Source organism: Copadichromis virginalis, linkage group LG4 (genome assembly GCF_057382275.1).
Source record: "Copadichromis virginalis isolate Kocher_CV1m ecotype Utaka linkage group LG4, C_Virginalis_male_GT1.1, whole genome shotgun sequence".
NCBI classification, from domain to species: Eukaryota; Metazoa; Chordata; class Actinopteri; order Cichliformes; family Cichlidae; genus Copadichromis; species Copadichromis virginalis.
Window position 1 is genome coordinate 15,757,755 of NC_140621.1, and position 25,689 is coordinate 15,783,443.

The 25,689-nt window shown below is 40.0% G+C and overlaps 1 protein-coding gene across 2 annotated transcripts in view; it reads right to left on the minus strand.

Moving 5' to 3' along the window:
- Window positions 1–7,536, minus strand: part of cacna1ha (calcium channel, voltage-dependent, T type, alpha 1H subunit a) — a 128,914-nt gene extending 121,378 nt beyond the window's left edge. For both annotated transcript variants that reach the window (XM_085453786.1, XM_085453785.1), the window contains exons 1-2: window positions 7,163–7,536; window positions 5,462–5,958 (exon numbers count right to left, since the gene is read on the minus strand). In XM_085453786.1, the coding sequence (XP_085309912.1) occupies window positions 5,462–5,934 (473 nt within the window). In that variant the 5' untranslated portion in view covers window positions 5,935–5,958; window positions 7,163–7,536. The remainder of the gene's footprint in view (window positions 1–5,461; window positions 5,959–7,162) is intronic.
- Between the last annotated feature and the right edge of the window lie 18,153 nt (window positions 7,537–25,689).

The window sequence follows — 25,689 nt, forward strand, 5'->3', positions numbered from 1 at the left end:
AATGTTCATTCTTGTGATCCTGCATTTGTTTTCAGATTGTTTCAGATGTAACTGTCAGATTTATTTTAGGTCTCTACTCAACAGGAACATCTAAAAAGCAGTTGTTTTAAACAAAAGAAAGAACGCTGATGCTAGCTAATGCTGTTTATTAGCATAAACAGCATTAGCTAGCTACATTCTTTTTGTCCATATTTTAGGGCTATTGTACAGTGGCTCTAAAAGGTCAAATGCACTGCAACTAAATAAAACACCAGCAAATAGAAAAAAAAGCTGCAAAACCACACAAAACATAGCGGAGGTTGAATGTAACACAACAGAAGTGTCTTAGGAGAGACATTAACATGAAGGAAAATCTGCGCCAGTGACAGGCTAACAACAAATGGCTAATAGCAAATATGTACCTGCAGTATTACATGAATTGTGCAATTAAAGCACACATTATCTGCATCTTTTTCTTCCTCACAACACAGATAGCTTCTTTTAAGCGGGTCTCAATGCAATGTCACATGTTGTGGTTTCTGTCACTCCCACAGCTGCTCTGTCACGTTATTGTCTCCCCAAAACACTTCCATTTTATTTTACTCAACTTCTGTTGTGTTTTGTGCACAGCGTTTTTCTATTTGCTGATGTTGCCTTTAGTTGCAGTGTTTTTGACCTCTCAGGGCCACAGTACTACTGTCACTCCTTAGGATTTCTCACATGTGCAATGTAGCCATGTACTTTCTCAATGTCACACAATGAAGCTGCACATGAGAACGCAAATGTCCAACTTGAGCAGGTAGGGCATCCAGTGCTCTTTAACCAGCTACCGCTCAACATCTGCGTGATGTCTGGGTGCAAAAGTTTGGGAATAGCAGAAGATTGTTAGGGGGATTTACAGAGATCTAGTGGATGCACGCTGTACTCAGAGATCACCTAAACCAATATATTTTAGGGTGACTTTCATCAGTTTAAAAAGAAATTAATAAAAAATGCCAATTTTGTCTTTAAAGTCTATTTGCATGCTAGGCTAATCAAGACCTAATCAATTGCTCTATTAAGTGTGCATTTTCCTGGACATGAGCAGACTAGTTGATCACCAGTGAGGAACAGACTTGAGTTGAATGACAAATGCTGTTGTGCTGAAATGCTATTCTGGTAACTGTGAGCAACTGTTGACCTGTTTTTACTGTCACAGGTGATCAATGACCGTCTCAGTACAGATTCAATATTTTACTGTTGGACTACACATGTTGGAATCGGGATGTGATATAAAACACTTTTATTCAGAGGTGCGTGGTTTGAAATTTATGGATGTAGTTGTTTCTTTATTTCTTTTTTCCCCTCCTCTACAGTCTCTCGTTTCTCCCAATGTGTTCATTCATTTTGTTGCTGAGTGGCAGAGAATTTATGCTCCGAAAAATATTTACATAACCTACTGTGGACCACCAACTCTGCGCTGCTAACAGTGGGTTCTGCGCGCACGCCCACACACTCACAGACACGCAGGAATACAACACAGAGAGATGTCCGGTGAGATCAGCTCTTATGACATAACCCGTATCCAGTTTTAAACGAGCAGTCATAATGCAAGGCCGAGCATGTGACAGTACGCGCCTCATTCATTAGCCTTGCTGTCTTGGTACAAATAGCCCAGCCTGTCAACTTCAAACAACATATCTTAAAAAATGAATAAATAAGTCTGCACTCAGATAGAAATCAGACATGTGATCAGCGCACAAGCAGTGAAGCGCACATGTGCTAACCATAGGAGCATCTGCTTCATAGTAGTGGTCTGCTTCAGCAGCTACTGCAGTATTAGCCCTGCTACAGTGCGGTGAACAAAACAGAGGTAATGTAACGCAACACTAGCATGTGTCGGACAGCAGGTTACCAAACCATAAGTCCTATGTGTCGGCTTGCTTAACTGGACATGCTTTAATCCTTTCGGACCTTCTTTGTTCCTCATCTGCTTGCCCCAGTTGGCGCTGTATTCATCTTAGTGAACAATTACAAATAACATCTACGACTTCTATGTCCAAATCCAAAACATTCGATGAAAAAGACCCGACCGGACTTCCTATCACTTTTTGCTTTTTGGTCCATTTTTTAAAAAGAAGAAGCCAACACATGCTTGGCACGTTATAGCCCTTTAAATTATTTAACAACAAATTTTAGATGCAGCTTTCTCCCGCTGCAGGACAGTCCCATTTTAATATCTCTATTAGCCATTAGCATGTTCTGTAAGAGAACATAACTTGCCTTACTTTTTCACGCCTCGATTCTTGAGCGCCTGCAGCGAGCACAACTCATAAAAAAAATGGGATTTTAATCCCCATGAGAAATTCCCTGTGAGTTCTGTACTATCCACAAAAATGAAATGAGGAAGCTGGTAGAGATGCTTTTTGGTGCTTAGAGACATGTGATCAATTAGGTGATGGCTCACTGGCACTTTACCCCATGAGGGAATACTAGGTTTTCTTGTCAAGGACAATTAAACAGTCTTCTTATCACTCCAGCTGACACGAGATCAACAAGGGACCAGAGTGTGGAGTAATGGGCAACCAATTTTTCACTTAAAGGTCAGATCATGAAGGAGAAAGAGTTTCTGATAATATCATCTAGGTTGTAAGCAAGGGTTCAGTTTTAAAAAATATATGGTAGAAATGCTGCAGAAAGGCTTACATCGGTAACAGACAGTGATGACATCAAAACAGACAGAGTGCTTTTCAATACTAAAATTCTAAAAAAACGTCACCTTTTTCAGTACTGGAGTTACTGTATGTACCAAGTAGGGCTGTCATAATAAATAAATAAATACATGCCTGATTGCAATCAGATTAGATACTCATTTGCAGCAGTATTGATACCATATTTCCCTCTTTTCACTGACAAACTTCACACACAGCAGACAGGCCCAGCCCCTCCCGTCACTAGCAGCTGAACACATTAGCAGTGGCATAATAAAACAAAGCGTGTTAAAGACTGACACCGAAGTCTTTATGAAGAATTCCGCGAGGTCAGTAAAGCTCCTGTTTCAGCAGCACTGAGTTGCTGAACACAGATATTAACGTTTATGATGGTGTTAGCTGCTTAACTGTTAGCAGTTCCGCACATTAGCCGACAGTTAGGTTATTGTTAAGGTACCAGGTATAGGTAGTAAAAAATGATAACGTTACTGTTGCCATCATCGGTCCTACCTGTCAGTGATGTTATTAGGAAGGATTAATTTAACAGGATAACAAATTATTTACCCCTAAAAAGTGTCTCTTAAAGCCCCTTGTTGAACCTGAGAAGAGTCTACTGGTAAGGTTGGCTGTATTGTTTCTGCCTACAGGCAGAAACAATACAGCCAACCTTACCAACACTATTTGATCACCATGAAATATATGGTGCCAAGTCACCAAAAGCAAAGGAAATAAACAGAGGTGTAGCTGAGTCTATTTACACGAACCATTATTGCTCTTATCTTTCGTTGTTTTTTTTTTTTTTTTAATTTTGTCCTTTTTTCTGTCTCTGTGGTACCAAAAATTGCATCGATTATTGAGTATTTTCCCAGTACCAGTATCAGTTTGAAATTCTACTACGGTGACAACCCTTGTAGTATTGTCAGACCAATAAATTTGTATTTGTGCATATGTAAGATTAGAAATGTCAATAAAGGTTTGAGTTGATTTTTTTTAAATCAATTGAAAAAAGTTGCTCTTCTGAGGCTTTGCTCACATTGAGGGCTAAAGGTCCTGCAATGGTTTTGACCTTTCTTTTGTAGAGTTGTTTGTAGCAGCGGAAAGACAAAATCACCAAAGCAACCGAACACAAGACATGTGCGTCAAATCTTTTAGCAAACCATCATTAGGCACAAGTCCACAAGTCATGACAGAAGACACGACTTGCAACTTGCAACTTCCTTTTGGTACATTTCTAATAGAAACAGCGGTCCACCACAACAATGCTCAGCTCTTCTCGAGAGGAGGGTCGTGAGGGATCGTTGGCTGACTCACACTGACCTATTCAGACAGATCATCAACGTGGGTTTGACCCACGTCACAGTGTCAGTCTGAATACCGCATGAATCATCCACTCCAATCTCTAGAGCTGATAATCTTTAATGATCTTTAATGATGAAGGCAAATTAATGAATCTTTGAAACAAAACTGTGTGTGTGTGTGTGCATATGTCGCCGTTTTAAAGTTTGTTTTTCGATTTCTTCCGCTTCAAAACACACAGAAGTCTCAGAGAGGAAATTTGTGGGCATAAGGTTGCCCCTTTATCTAGCTGTTTATCTACCTTTCTACACCATGTTTTTCTTCTCCGACTTCAAACACCACGTCAGATCATCCTTCTTAGATTCACTACACCTTCAAGCTTCCACTATCATAGGTCTACAAGAACACAGCAGAAGCTTGTCAGAATGCACCTATTCAGAGTTGGGTTTTTTAATCACTTGAAGACAAAGAGATAGAATCTCAGAGACAGAATAAATGTAGTTTACTTTTATAATCGTGCTTGTATTTTTATACTCTTGGTACCTTCTATATTAAATTCCAGGTACTCAGGAAGCACTTAGGAAAATAAATGTGAGTCAGGTCCTAATTTTGTTTTTACACCACCCACTTAACCACATCACGAATGAAAAAAAAAACATATTACAGCGGTTCATCTTCAGCTTCTTTTCATAGCGCCTATATCTGGATGCACATTATGTTCTTATGCTCCTGTGTGTTAAAACATCCCACAGATGAAAATGATCCCGGCAGGATGTTCGGCTGAGGGGGTAATAATAGAAAGTAAAGCAGACATGAGCACTTCTCCTAGGAAGTAATTTCACTTGGACTACTTGGCACTTTGAAATTAAATTAAAATATCTGATTATTAGAATAAAATGGCTGCCAGAACTGTTAGTAGAGGGAATACAGCTCGAACTGACTGATGAGCTTCAAAAGAATATATATATATAGCCAGGAACTAATTTGTGCTTGAATCTGAGCCTAAAGCAGCCCAGGTAAGTGTTACAGCACTTTCAGTCTATAGAGGCAAACAGACCGAGTGCTGGGTGTACTTGGGGCTGTCTCAATTAGGCGTGTTAACAGGTCCTATAACAGAAAAGCTAATTTACCTAAAAATAACCAACCCACCAGATTTGGAGGTTATAATACCAACCTTATAGACACAGAGGGAAATGCAAATTGTTGCACAAAAGATTTAGCATGTAAAACAGCCAAATCTCACATCAGCAAAGGACAAAGACTCACAACAGGTAACATCTACTTCTTGCCCAATACCAAGACACGCCCTTCATGTCTGCACGTGTCACCAGTGTGAGTCTCTCACTGGTGCTTGTGTATTTATATAGAAGCAGCAAGTTTCTACTGACAACTCAAACGTGTATGCAGGCGTGCCACCACACACACACAAACATTGCAGAGGACATATTTTGTCTTACCGATTACCAGGGTCAGATTTCCAGCATGTTAAAGGATATGGATTGCAGACCATGCGGAGACACCAGTTGCGAGGCCTCGTTGTTTGCTTTAAGCAGAAGAAGGCCACGGGGGCCAGGGCCGGATACGGCTGCTGTTCCTCCTCCTCGGAGACGCAGTCTGGATCACGGATGGGAGCCGTGATGCGAACTCCCAGTGTTGGTCCATCTTCCACTTCCAGCTCCGGTTCCTGTTCTTCATCCCCCTGAACTTCAGGACTCCACTCATTTTCTCCATCTCCTTGAATGCTACTGCTGCTGCTCCTCCTCCTCCTCCTCCTGCTGCTCCTTCTCGTCCTCTCCACCTCCTCCTCTTCCTCCTCATCATCCGGGCGTCTTCTTCCTGGGTCATCTTCATGACCTTGGCCGTCATTCCTGTAGGATGTTGGTACAGCAAGCCTTACCTCCTCCCGCACCTCCTCCAGCTCCTGGCACTCTGCGTACTGAAAGCGCGCTCTCCCTTCGCCATCAGTCATGATAGAGCATCAGGCAGAGCCACTCTGAAGGGAGGTCAGAGGAGAGAAGAAGGTTAGAGGGAGTCGGAAAGTGGGGAGGGAGCCCACGGTGAGTCAAAGGAGGCAGACATGAAGGTAGAGGAAAGACGCAGATTAACGGTGACAGAAAAAGAAGCGAGTGAAAGATCAACTTGGCAAAGAGTAACTGGAGACAAATCGCACAAGGAGCCAAATAAACACTTAGGCCATTTCCTCCTCCAATCCCTGAGCAGCAGGCGCTTCCAATCAATCTAAAACACAGATTTCCAATACAGTCCTTTTACAAATCTGCCAGGGCTTTAGGCTTTTCATGGGCTTTTTTTTTTTTTTTAAATAGCCTTTCTTCTCAGTTGTGTTCTTTTCCCCTTAAAACGAACAAAAAAACAAACAATAAATGCTTTCATCAGACAAAACTGGGAGTCTCTGTCAGAACATCAAGCCTGAATTTCATAGTAGCCATAGTAATAACACAGTAAAGGCACCATGGAGCACTACAGACTGACAACTGCCTGCTGTTGCAGCAATTAGTAGAAATGCGAAAATGTGTTTAGTGAAATTAGGTAACAATTAAGTGCGAGTACTATAAGAGTATCATAATAGTAGAGGGATGTTTTTCCCACTCTGTCTCCCTCTCTCTCTCTCATTCTCTCTCTTCCTGTTGCTATGTGATTGAACAGATGGACTGTTCTGTCTCTGGTCTGCTGAAGGTTTTTAGCCCACACCACGCAATGGTGGGCAGGGAATGCGCCAAAAAAGAGGAAAAAAACCAAACCACCACAGCAATACTGATTATTATTGTAATAAGTGGAATAACGTCGAGAACAAAAACATTAGTGATCGTAATCCAGCTAACAGACTTTGCCCTTTTGAGGAAGCTTTTCTTTTTTCTTTCTTTTTTAACGGGCTTTGTTGTCCGCCGTTTGGTGTTACGTGAGAAGAGCGCATCTGACTCTTCAGGCAGTTGGAAGCTCTCCTCCTGGGGTTCTTTTGTAAACACCGAACAATATTAAAAACACTTTGATATGAACAGTTGCTGTAAAAGTACTTCCATACGCGTTTTAAACAGTATTAATGGAAGTAGAAGCCACCAGAGCGCGCATCATCTGTGCTTTTTCCCGTTTTTCGCCCCTAAAAAGTGGACTATCTCCTGCACTCAGTGTGTATAAAAATAATCACATGCAAACAGAAGAACTTTATTGTTTTAAACTACCTTATTGAGACGGAATCGGAAGTTCCCATAAGCATGATCCGTGACTTTCCGTCTTTCTAGCGCACCCAACCTTTCTCAGCTTCCCTTTCCTTCTTTCCTCTCTTCTCTCTCGCTTAAAAAAAATCAAAACAAAACAAAAAAAATATCCTTCCTTGGCTTGCCAAAGATCAGATGTAATCCGAGGGTCGTTGGAAATCGCTGGAAGTAATCAAATAAGTCACTTAAAGTCGTCTTGATTTGGCGCGTTCAGTTAAACGGGAACATCTATCCACATCCATGCATCCATCCATCCGCTCCTCTCTGAGGTGCTCGTTACGCAGCGTGGAGCGGAGATGCGCGCAGGAGGGTCGGGGCGTGTGGCTTTCTGAGCTGAAGCTCCGTGGATGGTCTGACACGGAATTTAAAAAAAAAAAAAACTTGGCCCAGGACCCGGGAGCCGTGACACGTGACGTGATCCCCGGCTTTAGGAATACGGCGCACAGTAGGAGACTCACACCCGGGCGCGAGAAACGAGCAGAGAGCCAAGCTGGGCGTGCACGCACCGCGGTGTTTAATGGATCACAAAGCAGACGGCATAAAGAGAGAGAAATTAATGCACAGTGTGTCGGTCCGTATTATTTTTGGCAATAATCCCAACACAGAGGACTATACCGGCAAAAAGGAAATACTGGTGGTGGTGGGGGACGGGGGTGCCTATATCTTCTATATTGTTCTTTAGAGTAAAAAATAAATGTAAAAAAAATGCTGGAACGTGCTGGGAGTAAAAGGAAGCAAGTTTTGGTTTTTGACTTTATCGTGAAACATGGACAAAGACAAAGGAAGATAAGACAAAAAGTGAAAGAACATTTTAGATTTTCTCATAGTCGGACCCTCCAGGGTCATCGAAAATAAAATGGAAACACTGCAGAGTATAAAATGTACTTAAAGAAAAACTGATATGATACATATTTGAAGTTATATTTAGTTTAATTCAGTTCAATTCAATTTTATTTATATAGCACCAAGTCACAACAACAGTTGCCTCAAGGCGCTTTATATTGTAAGGTAAAGACCCTATAATAACACAGAGAAAACAGAAAACCCCACTGTCACTCTGTGAGCAAGCGCTTTGGTGGGAAGGAAAAACTCCCGTTTAACAGGAAGAAACCTCCAGCAGAACCAGGCTCAGGGAGGGGCGGCCATCTGTTGGGACCGGCTGGGGGTGAGGGGAGGAAGACAGGACAAAAAAAAAAACCACACACACAGTGGAAGAGAGCCAGCGATAAATTATAAGTAATGATTAAATGCAGAGGGGTGTAAAAACACATCAGTGGATCAGAGGAAGTTCACAGCAGCCTAGGCCAAAATTAGTGAGGAGTGGAAATTCTATTTTACAACAGCCATCTTGGAATTTGCCATCTATCCATCAGTGAGAGCAACATAACCTACAGAGTTTTCATATCACCAAAGTTCAAAGCACTGTTATGCAGGGCATTAAGCTTGAATCTTACACCAGGCATATCATCCAACAGTGACAAAATTGACACAACACTTGCAAACAAAATGGTTAATGCCACAATAAACATGTCCATAATTATAATTATATTTAATATTTTTGTTCAGCATGTTTATCACAGTTCATCCTGTATTCATTCAGGCAACCGGCGCCTCCACAATTTGATTTGACAATCAATTTAAACTCCTTTAAACTCCCATATTGCTTGAATGATCAATCACAATTACATTGACTATATTTAATTAAGAGCATCCAAGGCTGACGGAGTCAGAGAACTAGAGATGGAGGAGCAAAGTGAAAGAAACAGGATGTAGGATGGATACTAGGAAAGTGCTTTACTGTTCATTTGACTCCTGGGCAGCCATGGGCCCTGAACAAAGCTTTTCTGTCCATAAAACATATCTTTGAGAATAACCGACACCACGATCGGGAGAGATTTAAAACTTCCTTCTTAAATCAAATCTTTCAAATCAAATCTTTCTGACTGAAGGAGAATTTGACCAATTGAAATCAGCAGCAGAAGGTCCTTCAGAAACACCAATGAAAATTCATCAATGCATTTGTGGTATAGAACTAATGCAGATAAATAATATCACACATTAACACCTTAACACTCACAATAAGATCGTCAAACAGATTCACCTCTTTGACGATCTTGTTTGCAGAGACACAAAGGAAGTGGACATTAGCCTCCACTGTGACTGCTATAACCCAATTAAATATCCCCTATGATGCGCTCACTCCTGTTGTAGATATAGAAATCCAAAAGGCGCATTGTTGTACACGCCGATTACCAACAAGCAGAACTAAACCCAGCTTACACAGGCAAGTCACATGATGCCCTCTTTGTCAAATCGTGTGTGGAAGAGCTACATTTATAAAAAAAAATATATAATAATGATAAATAAATCAAACACAGGAACTGACACAAAAGGTAAAGAGCTGGTGGGAAAACAAAGAAAGGGTTTAACATCAAGTCTGCAGGGTGAAGTCTGATTTATGCTCTCAAGCTCTCTTTGTTGTGGTTCTCTTTTGTTAAAGCAGACAGTGTCTTTCAATACCTCCAGAAATGAGGGGATTTTGAGCTTCAAGCCCACTGGTGACACATGATAATAAGTGATAATGGTTGTTTAATGGACTGGTAACATGTGAAAAAGGTGGCAGGGAAAGACCAAGAGCTTTTTAAACTTTAAACTCTAAAAAAAAGCAGATGCTTAACACTTCAGCTTGGGTCAACTTGGGAATCGAGAAAGTCTTTCATCGTAAAATATAGAAGCGCAAGCATTCTAGTGGCAACATTATGTAAAATAATTAGCATCTGTGCGCAGAGAGAAAGTAGTTTGGGGGATTGTTTTGTTTTGTGTGTCTGTGTATTACATAATGGCTAAGTACACTGGCAGGTCAACAATCTGACATAATCTTTTTAATCTTTGTGTGTATCTTTGTCTTTACTTAGCCTGATTATTCTGCAGTTGGTTGTTCACTTTATAAGTACACCAGTGGGTTTCACTGAGTTTTTAAACAGTATCAATATTCAGCTTTTGCTGCTTTTTGGGGCAAAAAGCTTGAAGTCGAGCACGACAATGGAGTAAATTATATCAAATTTGACCGTCTTTACTCTAAAACAGACACTGATGCAGAGCAAAGATGCACACAGCTTTTATCGTCTGTGTGCTGCAGTAAACATAGCGACTGGCTCGTCACGTTTCAAAATCCAAAAATGCAGCGCTGGGTGAATCAGACCAGATGTGACACTTAAAGCCACCCCACACCACAAATCTTCCTCCCCCTGCTTTAAAAATCTCTGAACTCAGTTTCTTGAATTCCTAGTTAGGGTGCCAAAAGCCTAAAAACTGGAGCCAGGAAAGGACAAGTACTGGCCGTTTCTGCAGACGTCTTCAGCTGACAATGATCTTTGTGGTTTTGAAAACCTTTTGGCAAGACCTTTTATGATCACACTGCAAGTAATACAGGTTTAAAAATATATATATATTGAACAGTTCTGCGTTAGAGAATCAAATCAAATCAAATCAAATCACTTTTATTGTCACATCACATGTGCAGGCACACTGGCACAGCACATGCGAGTGAAATTCTTGTGTGCGAGCCCCACAAGCAACAGAGATGTGCAAACACAACAACACAAACGAGCAAAATACAAGAATGGCCAACCTGAAACTAATAAATATATGTACAATATATAATAGTATATGCATTTCTGGATGTGTATACTAAATATTTTCCTACGTGTGTGTGTGTGTGTGTGTGTGTATACACATTTTTACAAATTAAATAGTAAAAAAAAAAAATAATAATAATAATAATAATAGAGCTGCTTTATGTAGTGCAAAGATCACCTAGGAGCATCAGTTATACTGGAAAATAATGTATAAATGCTGGGCTCGTGTACAGTACGGGAGCCAGCTGCCAAACCTTTTCATCGCTAAGCTGATCAAAGTTATAAATTGTCAAAAGGTTGATGTTCTCCTCTGTGGCTTGTGGTGTTTGAGCCATTACCCTGAAAGCCAATTAAGGAGTTTTTGAAGATGTGAAACTAAAGGGACAATGGGTTTTCTTAAATGTCCCTTTTGGCTCTCCTCATCAATATTGTGAAAATGCTAATTACCCAGGTTTTAATCAGCCACAAGCTCAGCTGAATCACTCTTTACCATCATCTGCATGTGCAACAGGAGACGTGAGCGTGAGTGTGTGTGTCCATTCTCATTCTCAGCTGTGAGAAAAAGTGACTAGTATGCAGACAGCTCGAGCTCTTCAAGCTCATCCCCCTCCCAACACCTGTCTTTCCTTCCCACCCGTCCGTCTCCCTCCCCAGGCTTTCGTACATGCAAACTTGGAATTCTGTCTTCATTACTCTATGCTTGGCTCCTATGAGAGTTTTGCTAATGCGGGCTCCACTCTGACGCCCTGCTCAGCTGTGTGTACGAGGCCTGGATAACCTGTGTTTCTCTCTCTCGTCAACTAACTGCTTTTTCTCTACCGACCCCCCTCCAGGAGTTTGTTCTTCCTCAAAGGAGAACCGTAGCTGATAATATCAGCTTGTTTCTGTTTTTATTACACAACAAAATCAACTCTGAGTCGAAATACCTGCAAGTACACAACACGTGGTTACAAATTCCGCAAGGGAGACAAATAATAGACTATCCTACATCTTTGGGGATTAAAACATCTCTTCACAAACTGCAATTCATTTGCCAACGCTCCAAATCAATAGGAGCGCGTGTGCTTCCCAAAGATAATCAATACTCCTTTGTCAGGTTGACATCTGCAACTCCCCCCCCCCCCCCCCCACCCCACCCCCCATCCAATCCCATCTCATCATCCACCATCCTCCACTCCGACTCCCACACTTTCATCATCCGGCCTTTTCCTACCGGTTTCCTCATCTCGTGTCATTGCTTGTTCCTGCTAAGTTGGACTTTTGAAGCGCTGCGGTGAGATTGAAGCCACTGCAAACACAAAACAATGTTTTTTTTCTGTCTCAAAAAGCTTTCCAGTTTGAAAAAGTGAAAATGTTTGACGTCAAATCGTGCTTTACAATTGGTGACGTTAAGTAAATAAGGCGTTTAGAAGCAATATATCAAACTGGGTCATTTAGAAAATTCATGTTTGACTACTTTTCCACTGAAAGCAAGAGTGCATTACATTACGCAACTGTGAAAAGGGTCAGAGTGAGCAGTGAAAGGGAAAATGGCAGGATTTTCAAAGAAAGCCAAGTTTCCTATCAAAACATTTCAAGGAAAAGCATCTCTAGGTTTTGCATGTGTTGACTGACATGTGATCTCTTGAGATGTGGAGGGCAAAAGCACAACAAAGACTTCAAAGACAAAAGTAATGAATAAAATCAACAAAGTTGAGGCGCAGCTCTACATCGATGCCATTATCTTTGCCTCGGCTAGGTTAGTCCTCTGATCTAGCTTACTTTCACACGGTTGTCTTTGTCCTTCCCTCATCTTTGCTCTGCTGGTGTCTATTCGTTAGACCTGCTGGTATATGTGAGGTCTGTTCCTCTGTTCCTGAGCAGCTATGAGGCACTTCTATACTGTGCGTGAGTGAATATTGCACAAAGCAACTAAAATATACATATTCTTGATGTATTATTGAAATCAAACTGAGTGGAGTAAACAGAGGCATGAAAAAATGTAAAGCAGGGATGGTTGAAAGAGAAAAGGATGAGCTTTTTTAATACCCCATGTCTGTCTGCGTGCCAAAGTAATCATTCTAATTAGGGTATGGGAGAGGAAAAAATATCTGTGCATTCATAAATACACCAAGAAAAGAAAGAGGAAGCAGTTACATAACTCACACGCATACACCCACCCACAGAGTCTGCAGCAGGATCACAGCCAGATTTAGAGGGAAATTTGTCCTTCACAGATGTTGACATGAGAACGATACCTGTGTCTATGTGTGTGTGTCTGTGTACATGCGTGTGTTTCAACAGTTAGGACTGTTCACTTGCTCATGAAGCTCATTCAGTGACATTAAAGTCTTCTAAGGTTGAACTCAGTGTTAAAATACTTCAGACAATCAGTATGTTTCACTCCGAAATGTTTCAGTCTCATGTTATCAATATTCAGTGTTTGATTTGAAGGATGCAGCTCATTTGCTAATAGTTTTGCTTCATGGGTAAAGAGCAACACCTGAAACCTGAAGTTTGCGGATGGAGTTTCTAGTGCCTCCAACCTTGAAAGAGGCCACATGGTCTGGTACACGCGTCTAAGGAGCTTGGAAAGAAAAGCATCTGGACTTCTTTAAGTTGCTTGAAGACGTTTCACCTCTCATCCGAGAAGCTTCTTCAGTTCTAGGGTCAAATGGTGGAGAGTCCCAGATGAAGGTAAAAGGGAGTCCGCCCTGCTACTAATGCAGTGTGCCTAAAAAAGTGGCCAGGGAGTGTATATCATAGAGATAACCAGTGGCTGGTTGAGAAATGAATCTTGGGGTTCATTCACAAACATTACAGAGTCTTTAGACTTTGATTAGTGCGGTGTCTGAGGCGGTGATTATTTAGTGAGTTTCCACTTGTCTTGAGACACAGACAGACAACGAATGGCTTGTATGTAAATGTCAATACATAAAAGAAAGATGCAAGCATGACTCACTAATGTATTAGTTATTGAGGTTACATATTTTTTTAAAACATTTAAATTCATCCTTCTTATGCAATCCTGCCTCCTTGGTTTATCTTCCTCTTCATTAAATTTGGATTCTGTGTCATAACACCTAAAACCAATCCTATCTGTGTTCAGGCATTTGAATAGAAAAAGACCTGATGAAACTGATGTGGGAATGCCTTCAAGAAGTGGATCTGATTCGTGCTCTACGGCTGGAGTGTGATTACATTTGTCTGCACCCTGTCTGATTTTATCTATGCACACACACGCACACACACACATGCATACACTCTCTCTCTCTCTCTCTCTCTCTCTCTCTCTCTCTCACACACACACACACACACACATACACATAGACAAGAGCTGACTACCTGCTAACCTCTTGAAATGTAAAGCTCATTTTCGATACAAAGACCTGCAGGTTGCTGCCCACATATACACCCCTACTGGTAGACTTCAAACTGATCCAGAGAGAGACAGAGAGGCTCAGAGTGAAACAGGGGAGAGACTGAACAGAGAGGAATAGAGGTAATCAAAGAGAAAGAAAGATGGAGTGGGACACACACACACACACACACACACATGCGCGCACATAGGAAGAGTGAGAGAGAGCAGTGCACAAACGCTGACACTGAGAGAGTGAGAGACAATGATGTTTCATAGCTGCAGTAATGACAGAAACATCAGGATTATAATCTGCTGTTGTATAACAGCATCTGGCAGCCTTCTGGGTAATATTATATTAACACATACATGAACAATCATACAAAGCAGCAACCCTTTAAATACTGACTATTCCATCCTTTGGCCTCTTGTTAGAAAAGCCCTTTCTCTCATTGACTGTATAACAAAATATGTTTGGATTTTTTTGCCCTTATTCTAAAAAAGACATGATTTGCCCAAACCTGTTCACATGGCGAATGAAAGACATTTGTTGTCTAACTGCAACCACATCTGCATTTTTTAAAGTTTATTTTGTTGATGCAACTCAACCCACACAAACTCTTGGCTATCTGGTTTATGTGCAACACAGAGCTGACCGTGACAGACAAGAGGCCATGTGTCAAATGTGCAGTGTCTACAGAACATGTGTCTTAGTTATAAACCCTAGCTAAGACAGATACGGTGCCGTGCAAAAGACAAAAGAGCCACCCATATGGGTTTAGTTTTTGTTTCCAAGCAGCCAGACGTTGTTGGAAGTTATTAAAAGTGGTCTTGAGCGATTGTTCTCCGGGCTTTCTTGAGGTCTCTCAAGGTTTTTCTATGAATATTTAAATCATAAAAAAATCCATAACTCAGAGAATGAGTGAGTCTTGTGTCTATACATAACAGACAACTTAGCAAAGAACCAATTTTAAATTGTATCTTTCTCCACTTTGTTAGTAGCAGCCTGTTAAAAAACACATAATTTCCTTAGTCAAAAAATGACACAGTCTGACAGGCATAAAATAGTATTTTTGCATCAACAACGTGCTATTAGTCAAAAAATCTGGCATATCTCAGCATTGTTTGCAGTGTGTTCTTAAGGAAACCAGACAAGTTGAGGACAGAAAAGTATCTGCCGGTAGGAAAAAGTCCATCAAACACCCAACACAGGACCTGAGAGATGCATCTGGCCCTCCAGTTGATCTATCTACTGTTCACTGAAGCCTCATCAGAAATGATCTCAGTGGAAGAGTGTCTGTCAACAAGTCATTCTTAAGAGAGAAAAGGCTGATGTTTGCCAAATACACAAGAACTGGACTGAAAATCAGTGGCAACAGGTTGGATAGATGATGAATCCAAATCCAATTGGGAATCTTGCCCAAACCGATTGAATTATGAACACAGCCCAGAACCTCAACATAACTGGAGCAGTGTGGGATCATCTTGACAGAGAAAAGAAAAGTCAGCCAAAATCCAAAGAAGAGCTTTGGATGTCCTTCAAGAAGCCTGGAGAACCATTCCTGAAGACTACTTAATGAAATGACAAGAAAGCTGCCTAAGAGAGTTCAGACTGTGCTGAAGATTAAAGATGGCCATGCCAAATACTGACTTTGAAACTTGTTAGATTAATACAGACTCTGTTTTTGCCTTTTATGCTCCATTTCCATTTGTTTGCTCACATTTCAATGAATCACTACAACTACTGTCTTAATAATATTTGCATATCCAGTTTCTGAAAAACAATGATAAATTTGGAATAGGACCTAATTGTGATCACCAGGATGATATTTGTAGAACTTTAATTATTACCCTATTAAATTCTAAATATTGTCATATCCATACTAAAGGTCTTAGTTTACATTGTGTCCCAGTTATAACGACACAATGTAAATATAGTGGTTTTGTTGAACTATCAAACCTGCACTGTGTGTCTTTGTCATTGTACCTGTATATACACCTCCAGAACCATGGTTCCTTGTCGCTGGGCCACTGGGCTGTTGAGCTGTTGTCCAGCTGTCCTGATTACTGTGATGTGATGACTTAAGAGGCAAAGACAACTTTCCTTGTCCCCCAGTCCCCCTGAGCTGCTTTCACAATGACTGGATGGCTAATGACTTTGAAATACCCTCTTGCATCTATTTTATGAGAATCTATTTTTTAAAGACTGACTAACTGGAAACAACAGTGCCATCATGGTCCACATAGATGGTGATGAACCGCGTAAGGCAACAAGGAAATCATTGGATAAAGTCTTCAAATCTAGGGACATTTCTCTGCCAATGAAATGAAGGCTTATACACTGTTAGAGTTTCTCCAAGATAACCTATAGTTGTGAAAGTTGGACAATAAAGAAACAGGACAGTCGCTGAATCAGTGCTTTTGAAGTGTAATACTGGAGACGCATTTTACCAATAATATGCACAGCCAAAAGGGCTAAAAGAACAGTTTTGGAAGACAAATAAAGAAGTTAAGAAAAGGACATTATGATTGGAAAAACAGAAGGAAAAAGGCGCTGAGGAAGACCGGCAATACGTTGGTGTAACACCATTATAACAACGTTAGGAAGGACTTTTCCCAGACTTTCCATCACTAAACCTGAACCCTAACTGATTTAATGAGGCTTTCGCAGTTTCATTGTACCAGAACAAACACAACTAAACTTTAATTACATCATGTCACTGGACTGGCTCTAGATCACTGACACTCACAGAAAGTCCAGTTAGATTAAGTCAGATATACTGACACACAAACCCAAGTCCATTTGACTTGTGTCCAGTGTCTGACTCAGGTAAGTTAGTTTGTTTTAGTCATTATTAATGAGTCCTTTTATTTTAAACATCTTGTAAGGGACATAAGAAGGGACAGCTGAATGACAGATGAAGCTTCCAGGGCATCCAACAGTTAATTTCTCACAAAATGCTCGTGCTCTTTGGAATTCTCTTTATTTAGCTATGGTCCAGATCCAGATTTTAAAATACTCCTACAGCGTTTGGCTGTTCACATTAGGGAAAACAAAGCTAAACTAAACTGGGACATGAACAAAGTCAGTAGAAGACGGGGAACAATTAATTTTCCTGAACGTTCACTTATTGAAATTCTGTCAGTCACAGCTCCAGTTCCAAAATAAAACTCCCCGTTTGACTTTAGGATTAATTGGATTGCATATTTGGGAAAGAACACACCACTGTTACATCACACTGGTAAAAACGGTTGAAAGCTGTGTCACAGTTTATAAAACGCTTACATAATGAAAAAAACTAAATATGTCATGTAAAATCACGTATTTTTTTTTATATTTTTCCCTTAAAATCCCTTAAAATAATATTTAAACAGTAAAATAACATCTAAATAATTAATTAAAGAAAATAATAAACTTGGAGTTAGTGTCAGACATTGACTCTAAAGGTGAACTGTAATGAATATCTAAATAAAAGTTGAATTCAGACACTCAATGTGCAGGAAACAGCTTGTGAGGGGAGAAAAAAAACGTAAATCAAAAGGTCCAGAGTTTCGGCTGCACTGGGAACAGAAATGAATCCACAGAAGAACGAAATGTGACAGGAATTATCTTTTCAAAATGATGTGTGATGTTTCTTTTTTGGGAGCCCACATATGGAGCTAACACGGATCCTTTTAAAATTATCTGTTGAATTCTATTTTTATTTGTTTTGTCACTTTTTTTAAGTGATGCTAGCTTTTGTCTTTAATATGGTATTTCCCCAGGTAACAGCTTTTAATCTAAGATACCACGGAGTACAGGCTATTGAACTAAAGTGTTGTTTACAATCACTTTTGTATTGAAATGCATTTCAGGATTCTGTATGCCTCTCTTTAGTGATGCCGAGGGAAATATGGGACCTATGAGAGAATTATTTTTCACTTATGCCCACAAGTTTTTGGACAGTAACACATTTGTCAACCACAGTGATTTTAAACCAAACAATCAGCATATGACTGAAGTTCAGACTTACAGTTCTTATTCAAGGTTTTTACAAAAAACAGATAAAAGTCATTTTGATACGCACTCCTCCATTTTCAGAAGCTAAAAACTAATTGGACGAGCTAAGATCATTTCAAATCTAAGGACTGTTGTATAATACTGGGATGAAAATCTCTTTGTGCCTAAAAAGGACAGTTAAAAGCTAGAAAATACAAATCTCAACTTCAGATATTTTGTCTGCTTCATTTGTCAGGAAATAATGAGGGAACAGGCCTCAGCTGGCCATGAAACTGCTTGTCAGTCAACTGTCCAATTAATTTTGAGCCTCTGAAAATGCTGGGCTGTGTATAAAAATATAAAAAGTTCATGCAACACTTTACTTTTTTCAAATTTACTGTGGTGGTGTAAAGACTCAAAACTACCAAAAGTGTGTCTTTATTACTGACAAATTAATTGACCTAACTATAATAACAGTTTTAATGCCCAGTAGTGTCAGATCTAGAAAACTTTACATGGAGGGGGCAAAGGAGGAGCAAGAGGTCTAGGCAGACCTATAAGTATGTGAAAATCCCCTAAATGTAAATGGAGTCAACAAAACATCCACAAAAAACACTTTAAATCTATTTATTGAATCATCATCTCTTCTAAGAAACCAAAGACAATTTTCAGGTATAAATGTGAAAAAAAAAAGTTTTAACACAGGTGATTTTTTTTACAAGCTTGAAAGTAGAAAAACTTCACTCACACCCTGCAGTACTCACTGGCAAATCAATAACAATCTTGCATGGGCAAAAGGTATTTTAGGTTGAGGGGGCAGCTGGGAGGGCAAGAATCCCCCCCTTGCTCCCTGTAGATCCACCCCTGATGCCCAGTTTCTGTAGTAATGACTACTACAACAACAACAACAACAACAACAACAAACTTTATTTATATAGCACATTTAAAAACCAGGGGTGCATCAAAGTGCTTAACATACAAAAGAGTAAGATGAAGTAACAAGGAGGATGAAGGCTATGGCAAAGTACCAACATGGTAGCATGTTAAAGTAGTTAAGAATAGACTGAAGATAGAAATAAGCATTAAACTAACTAACAAACAATCATTAACTGGTAGAAAAAGTGAGGCTAAATAGGTGGGTTTTTAACTGCGATTTGAAGGATTGAATGGAATCAGACTCACGGATAGCAATGGGGAGGTTACTCCATAGATTGGGTGGAGCCAAGGCAAACGCTCGGTCACCTCTAGTCTTCAGCCAGGATCTCGGCTGTGCTAAAAGTGACTGGGAAGATGATCTTAGTACTCTAGCAGGGGTGTATAATCTAAGTAGCTCAATCAGGTAGCTCGGAGCTATATTGTTAATAATTCAGAAGGTGAGCAGCAGGATTTTGGATTGAATGCGAAACTTAACAGGAAGCCAATGCACTACTAACTCCTTCCAGCCCTCATTTAACACAATTCATGAAGCATTATGGGATGCTGTTTTAGGTCCAGATTATTTAAAATTAAGTGGCTTCAAAAGGATAGAGAAAAAGGCAACAAGTGAGGTGAACTTGATTTGAGGTTTTACTCTTTTACTCCTGTACTTTCTGTCTGTCTTTTAAAATCCATCACTGCGTTTTTCTGCTAGACTTTCCTCTCCATTGACTGCATCTGAAACAGTTGTCAGATGAGTCTGCACTGCCTGTCACATTAGGAGCTCCCGCAGAGAGGTAGACATAACGTGTGACAAAGACGGTAAATAACGGAGTGGTTTTTTTAGAAGGTGTGCGAGCTGAAAAGAGACACACTATTACAAGTGAGACGGTGTAGGGAAAAATGAGCTGGGCATGACACAGAGATTTGAAAAAAAAGAGAGAAAGAGGGGGATGAGGAGACAGACAGGAAGTAGCAGACTTCCCGTGCTGAGTCACACAGATCTGCAAAGTCTCACTACACTTCCAGAAACTTCTGTGCAGCCCCATCACCATACTCAGCTGTGTAATGATATGCTTTTTTGCATTTGTTTGTTTGCGAGTGTGTGTGTGTGTGTGTGTGTGTGTATGTGTCTTAGTGCAGCTGTGCATTCCAATCAGAGAGATTTTACCCTCTTGCCACTTCTGAGGGCTCCACCAGCCTCCCCCTCCTTCACATTATCCACTAATACCCTCTGCTTCCCTACCATCTGGATAAGTCACTGATACCATCCACTACACAAGTGTGTTCATCTGTCTCCGAGCTCACGTCTAAGATTCACACTAAGAAGAATTAGCTGGTTTATATTAATTCTAACAGGAACCTGATTTAGAAGGAAAATTCAACAATCTTTGAGTTCAAGTTCACGTTTCTGACTGCTCAGGTGATTGTTGCCATACTCTGCATCATATGTAATGACTCACAGCCAATACAGCCCAACATCCTAACCTGCAGAGGAAAATGATGCACATTGTCATTTATACAATTTGGTGAACATGCATCAAACTTGTGTTTACTTCAAAGGTACCTTCAGACTGCTGACATTTAGGACCAAACCATGAAACTTTTAGAATCAAAGTATACCTTTTAAATATTTCTCTTTTCAAGCAACTTGAAGATACCATTATATACAGTCCTCTGCAGAAGAACTGTAAGCCCAACACACTTATTTTCCTGGGACAATAGCTGCAGCAATTTATGGAAAAACGCAATAAAAACAGAGCTTGTGTGATTCTAAAAAGCCTGAAAGTCAATATTTGGTATGATCACCTTTATTCTTCACAGTCTGATCTCTCTTAGACAGCTTGCATGTCATTTCTTTAAGTAGTCTCCAGGAAAAGTTCTCCAGGCTTCTTGAAGGACATCCAAAGCTATTCTTTGGATGTTGGCTGCCTTTTGTTCTGATCTCTGTCAAATCTGCTTCAATAATGTTGAGGTCAAGACTCTGGTGAAGGCCAACCCATGATTGATAGTCTTCCACTGTGTAATTTTCTATCCAGTGATTTAAAATCACTTTTTATTATAGGACTTCTATCTTCATTAAATTTGGGGGCCTGGTGACACAGATAAGGTGGCATTAAAAATAAATTTGTCCAAGAAGAATAGTATTGAGTTTGCTCACTGAACACAATGATGTAATCAGTAATGACTGTAGTATTAAATGCATTTTGAGTAATGGTCCTTTGTGGCTTTTTGATGCACTCTTATAATTTATGATGATCATCCTAAGATAAGGAAGAACAGGACCTTCAAATACCCTCTTGTGGCCATTGTGAATACAATACTGCAGAGACACTGCTGTAACAAGTGATCAAATTCAGTGATATACTTGTGACTGGTCCTTGTGCAAAGGAGTTAGAGACAAGAAAAGTGGTTGGATCCAGGATAATTGGGTTTAACCCTTGACTGTGTACAAATTTGTGCACTTCACGTGCTCTGTTTAAGGTTCTGAGCCTAAGGGGGTGAGCATATTTGTGCTACGATGGGAGCCAATAAACAGCCTAAAGGGATTCATTTGCCTTTGATCATTTCAAAGTTTGTTACATGCTACCTTTTGGAATAATTCTGTCTTTCATGCAGTGCTTTTGAAATTAGTTTTTTATTTTCTTCTTTTTAATCTGGATAAATGAGAAAGACACATAGCTATAACACAAATTACAGCTAGATGCCATTCACTGTTGGTTTATATACTCTGTGTACACTAGACTTTCAGCTTAGTTACGTCATCCTATTTTCTTTTTACAAAATGCACACACACACACACACACACACACACACACACACACACACACACACACACACACACACACACACACACGCACACTTTTCAAACCCAATAAATGTGGCTTATTAGATATAATTATCAAATATTATGCTTACGATATTCAGCATTTATGTGCACTGTGTGTATGTGTGTGTATGCGTGTGCACATGTCCACGTGTGTGTGCATTCGTTTATGTCCTTTGAGGATTGTGAGGTTAGAGGAATGGATCTCTAACAAGGTCTGTGGCTGCATCGCCTCCACAGAGTTGCCTTACTGCTCTTACTAATGAGACAGCGGCACACACGTACGCACGCACACGCACGCATGCATGCACAGACACACACACAGAAAAGCAGACTTTTAAAAGTCTGTGACCTGACATGGTGAATCACAATTTCATCCGATCTGCCTCCAAACAGCCCCACTCACCAATCCGTTTCCTAGTTCCTGTGTGCGTGCGTGTGTTTGTGTGTGACAGAGCGAAAGTGTATGTGAGGCCAAGAGGTCCTTGTCCTGCCAGCTTCTGGTGGCTAATCCTCCCCATTTTTCGCTCTCCCAGTGACACACTAAGGAGTCACACTCTATGTCTGTTTTCCCTTATTTTCTTGTTTTGTAGTTGTGTTTATGAGAATTTCTATGTCATTTTTTTTCTTTTTCAAAGGTTTTCTGTATTTGATTTGTTGAGCCATGTGCATTTGTGATACACTGTGTGTGGCTATTTGCTGTAGAGTAAAACATGTGTTTATAACCAGTGTTGGTCAAGTTACTTGAAAAAAGTAATCAGTAACTAATTATTGATTACTTCCCCCAAAAGTAATCCCGTTACTTTACTGATTACTTATTTTCAAAAGTAATTATTTACTTAGTTACTTTTTAAAAACATGATTTACAACCTGAATAGGTGATAAAGCGATAGATCTTTCAGCCCAATTCTACTTTTTCTGCATAATCCATAATACAAAATGTAATCCAGTGGAAAAGTCTCTTTTTAAAACTTATTTTATTAGTTTTAATCTTTTAACTTTATGCATCAAGCAAAAATGTAATTATATGCAACATTCTCTGACTGGAAGAAATTTGTTTAACATTTAAACCTATTTTCTGCACATTCCAGCACATAAAATAGAATATTTTTTGTGTTTACACTCAGTCTTTCAAATAGATGCAAGTAAAACACAGCAGAAAATAAATAAAATCAAAGACTCAGCGGTCCTGTTGCTCTATTTTCACCTGTAAAGCAGGAGTGGGGTAGGCGGAGGTGTGCTCTGGTGCAGGTGTGCCGTAGCGGTCAGTGGAAGACTCCGCGAGTTTCTCTGTGAATTTCCCATTACATCATAGCACACTCTGTGCTTGCTTGGAAGTTTAAGGGTTTTTCTTCCACTGTAAAGAGAAGTTTTTCTTCCCACGCACAACGGACACTAATGTTTTTGTCACTTTTTACGGAATCAAACTCAAAGTAAGGTCAGTACTTCCACGCTTTAAACGCTGCACGCTCATACTCTCTCCGCACTCGATATATGATCCATTGTTGATCTGCACACAGCTGTTGTCACAAACGTAGCACTTGCTTACGTCACTGTCATGAGACATTCTCGCAAAAAAAATCACAGTTTTAGTAACGCAGTAACACAGCGTGCTTATAGAACAGTAATATAATTACCTTTTTTGCAATAGTAATCTCTTACTTTACTCGTTATTTGAAAAAGTAATCAGATTACAGTAACGCATTACTCTCTGTTTATAACATAGGCATTATTGTCCAGCAGTGTGATCAAATCTGAATATAGCCTTTGTGTGAGAACAAACTGATAATGACCTACATACACACACACATAGTCCTGTCCTACACAATATGTGATGCTGGATGTGCTGGATCGCCTGCCCAGACTATAATCACGTTGCATCCACCAATCGGAGTGCTGCTTCTAAGAACAGATGGCGTTGACTCTGTAAGCTGTTGGTATGATTTTGCCTTGAGCTCTGTTATGCTGTCTTTCTTAAGGAATATTATTGTGAGTCATCTACATTTCATTGTTGCGGTGATGCTGTCTGCAGAAAATGTAGCTCAGGGCCCTGCACGCTGTGTTAACTATGTTTGTGTTCACTATGAAAAACTAGTAAAAACTCTCTGAAGCTGATGATCTAACACAGTAAACATGAACCCTTGTGTCAAGTGAACACTCACTAAGGTTTTCTGCCCTTCTTTGGTTACTGCTGGCTGGCCTGTCAAATTCTCTCATGTAGTTTCATGATAGGTGATTTTCTTCTTCGTTAAGTATTTAATAGCGAGTCGAAGTCACGTACAGGTAATTTACATTAAACGTGACATGTGAAACAAACAGAAAAAGAGAAGGTAAAGTCGCATTTGCATGGGGATGATCAAAATTAAAAGAACTGGTAACATATTTATAATAAAAACATATGGATGTTAATATTGTCGGTTTATGTGACGATGTTCGTGTGAAACTTCGTTGAGATTCCCAGACATTTGGAAGAAATTTCACAAACTGACTTATTGCAACAGCCATGGACCCAACTTCGAGTCATACATGTTACATATTTTCACACATTAATTGTATTATTTTTAAATAAATGATAAATATGCTGCTTGGTTAGGCTTAGGCATTAAAAACTGCTAGATTAGATTCAGAAAAAGTTCATGGTTTGAGTTAAAATACAATGGCTGTCACCTTTTTTAAAAACTTTGTTTTGTTGGTTTTTCATGGTAATTCTTCCCTTCTTTCAAAGCAGTGAAGAAAAATATGTTTCCTATTTAAATACAGTGCTTACACATTTGTGTCTATGAACACGACCAAAGAGACTGATTTTTCTTGACTATTTCACAACTTCCCGTAAGACTAGGCTGGATTCTCAGAATAGCACCAGCAGCAACGGCACAGCTCAGGTGATCACAGTCATTTAAAGAAAATCGACTGGAGCTCACAATACCGATTATTTCATCACTTATTTGTAAATCATTTACCCGATACACCCAACTTTACGTTTCCTCCACTTCTAAAATCCCACTTTAGCTCCCCTTTACTCACAGTAGGCATGGTTGCCTTGACATGAGTGTTCCCCATCGTCACTTCTCCGCTGGCCTGCACTGTGCTTATGATCTGACTACAATACAGTTGTGTTTCAGCATTTCAAGTTTCAACTCATTTTCACACACATACACCTTTAAAAAGTTGAGAGCACAATGGTTTTACACATTTTGGGGCTTAAATGGAGCAGTTTTTAGAAGCAGTGACATGCTGTTTTCTCACTAAGATTTAATCACTTAACAAATAATTTTTTATGGAGGCAGTTACTGAGGACACGCAGCTCTATCCTTGGGCGTCTGTCCAACTGAACCGGGTCTTCTCAGCAGTAGCATTAATCAAATGAACCAGACTTTGGTGGGTCAAAAGTGCTCAGGCATGGCAAACTTTACCTGGTGTGAGTAGACTTTTGTGGGACTGCTTTTGTATGATACATGAAAAGTTTAGCCTCTTGTTCAAAAGCTTTTTAAACCACCAACCTTTCTATTGCCCGAACACCAGCCACAGACCTACACTGCAAAATATTTGGTAAATATAAAGCAGACATAGACAAGCGTAGAAGGATGATATATCACCCCTGGCATCACTCTTCTTCAACCAGTTCCCACCTGCCCATGGCTTTGTGTGCATTTCCACTGTCATTTATGCTCTCGTCACTTTATAGGCTTGACTTGTAAACTGACCAACCAGCTGCTCACTCAGAAACTTTGTGCGTGCCTTTGAGATTTGTACCAAGTGTTTGTTTGTGTGTGTACAGCAAGCAAGAAAGAGCTG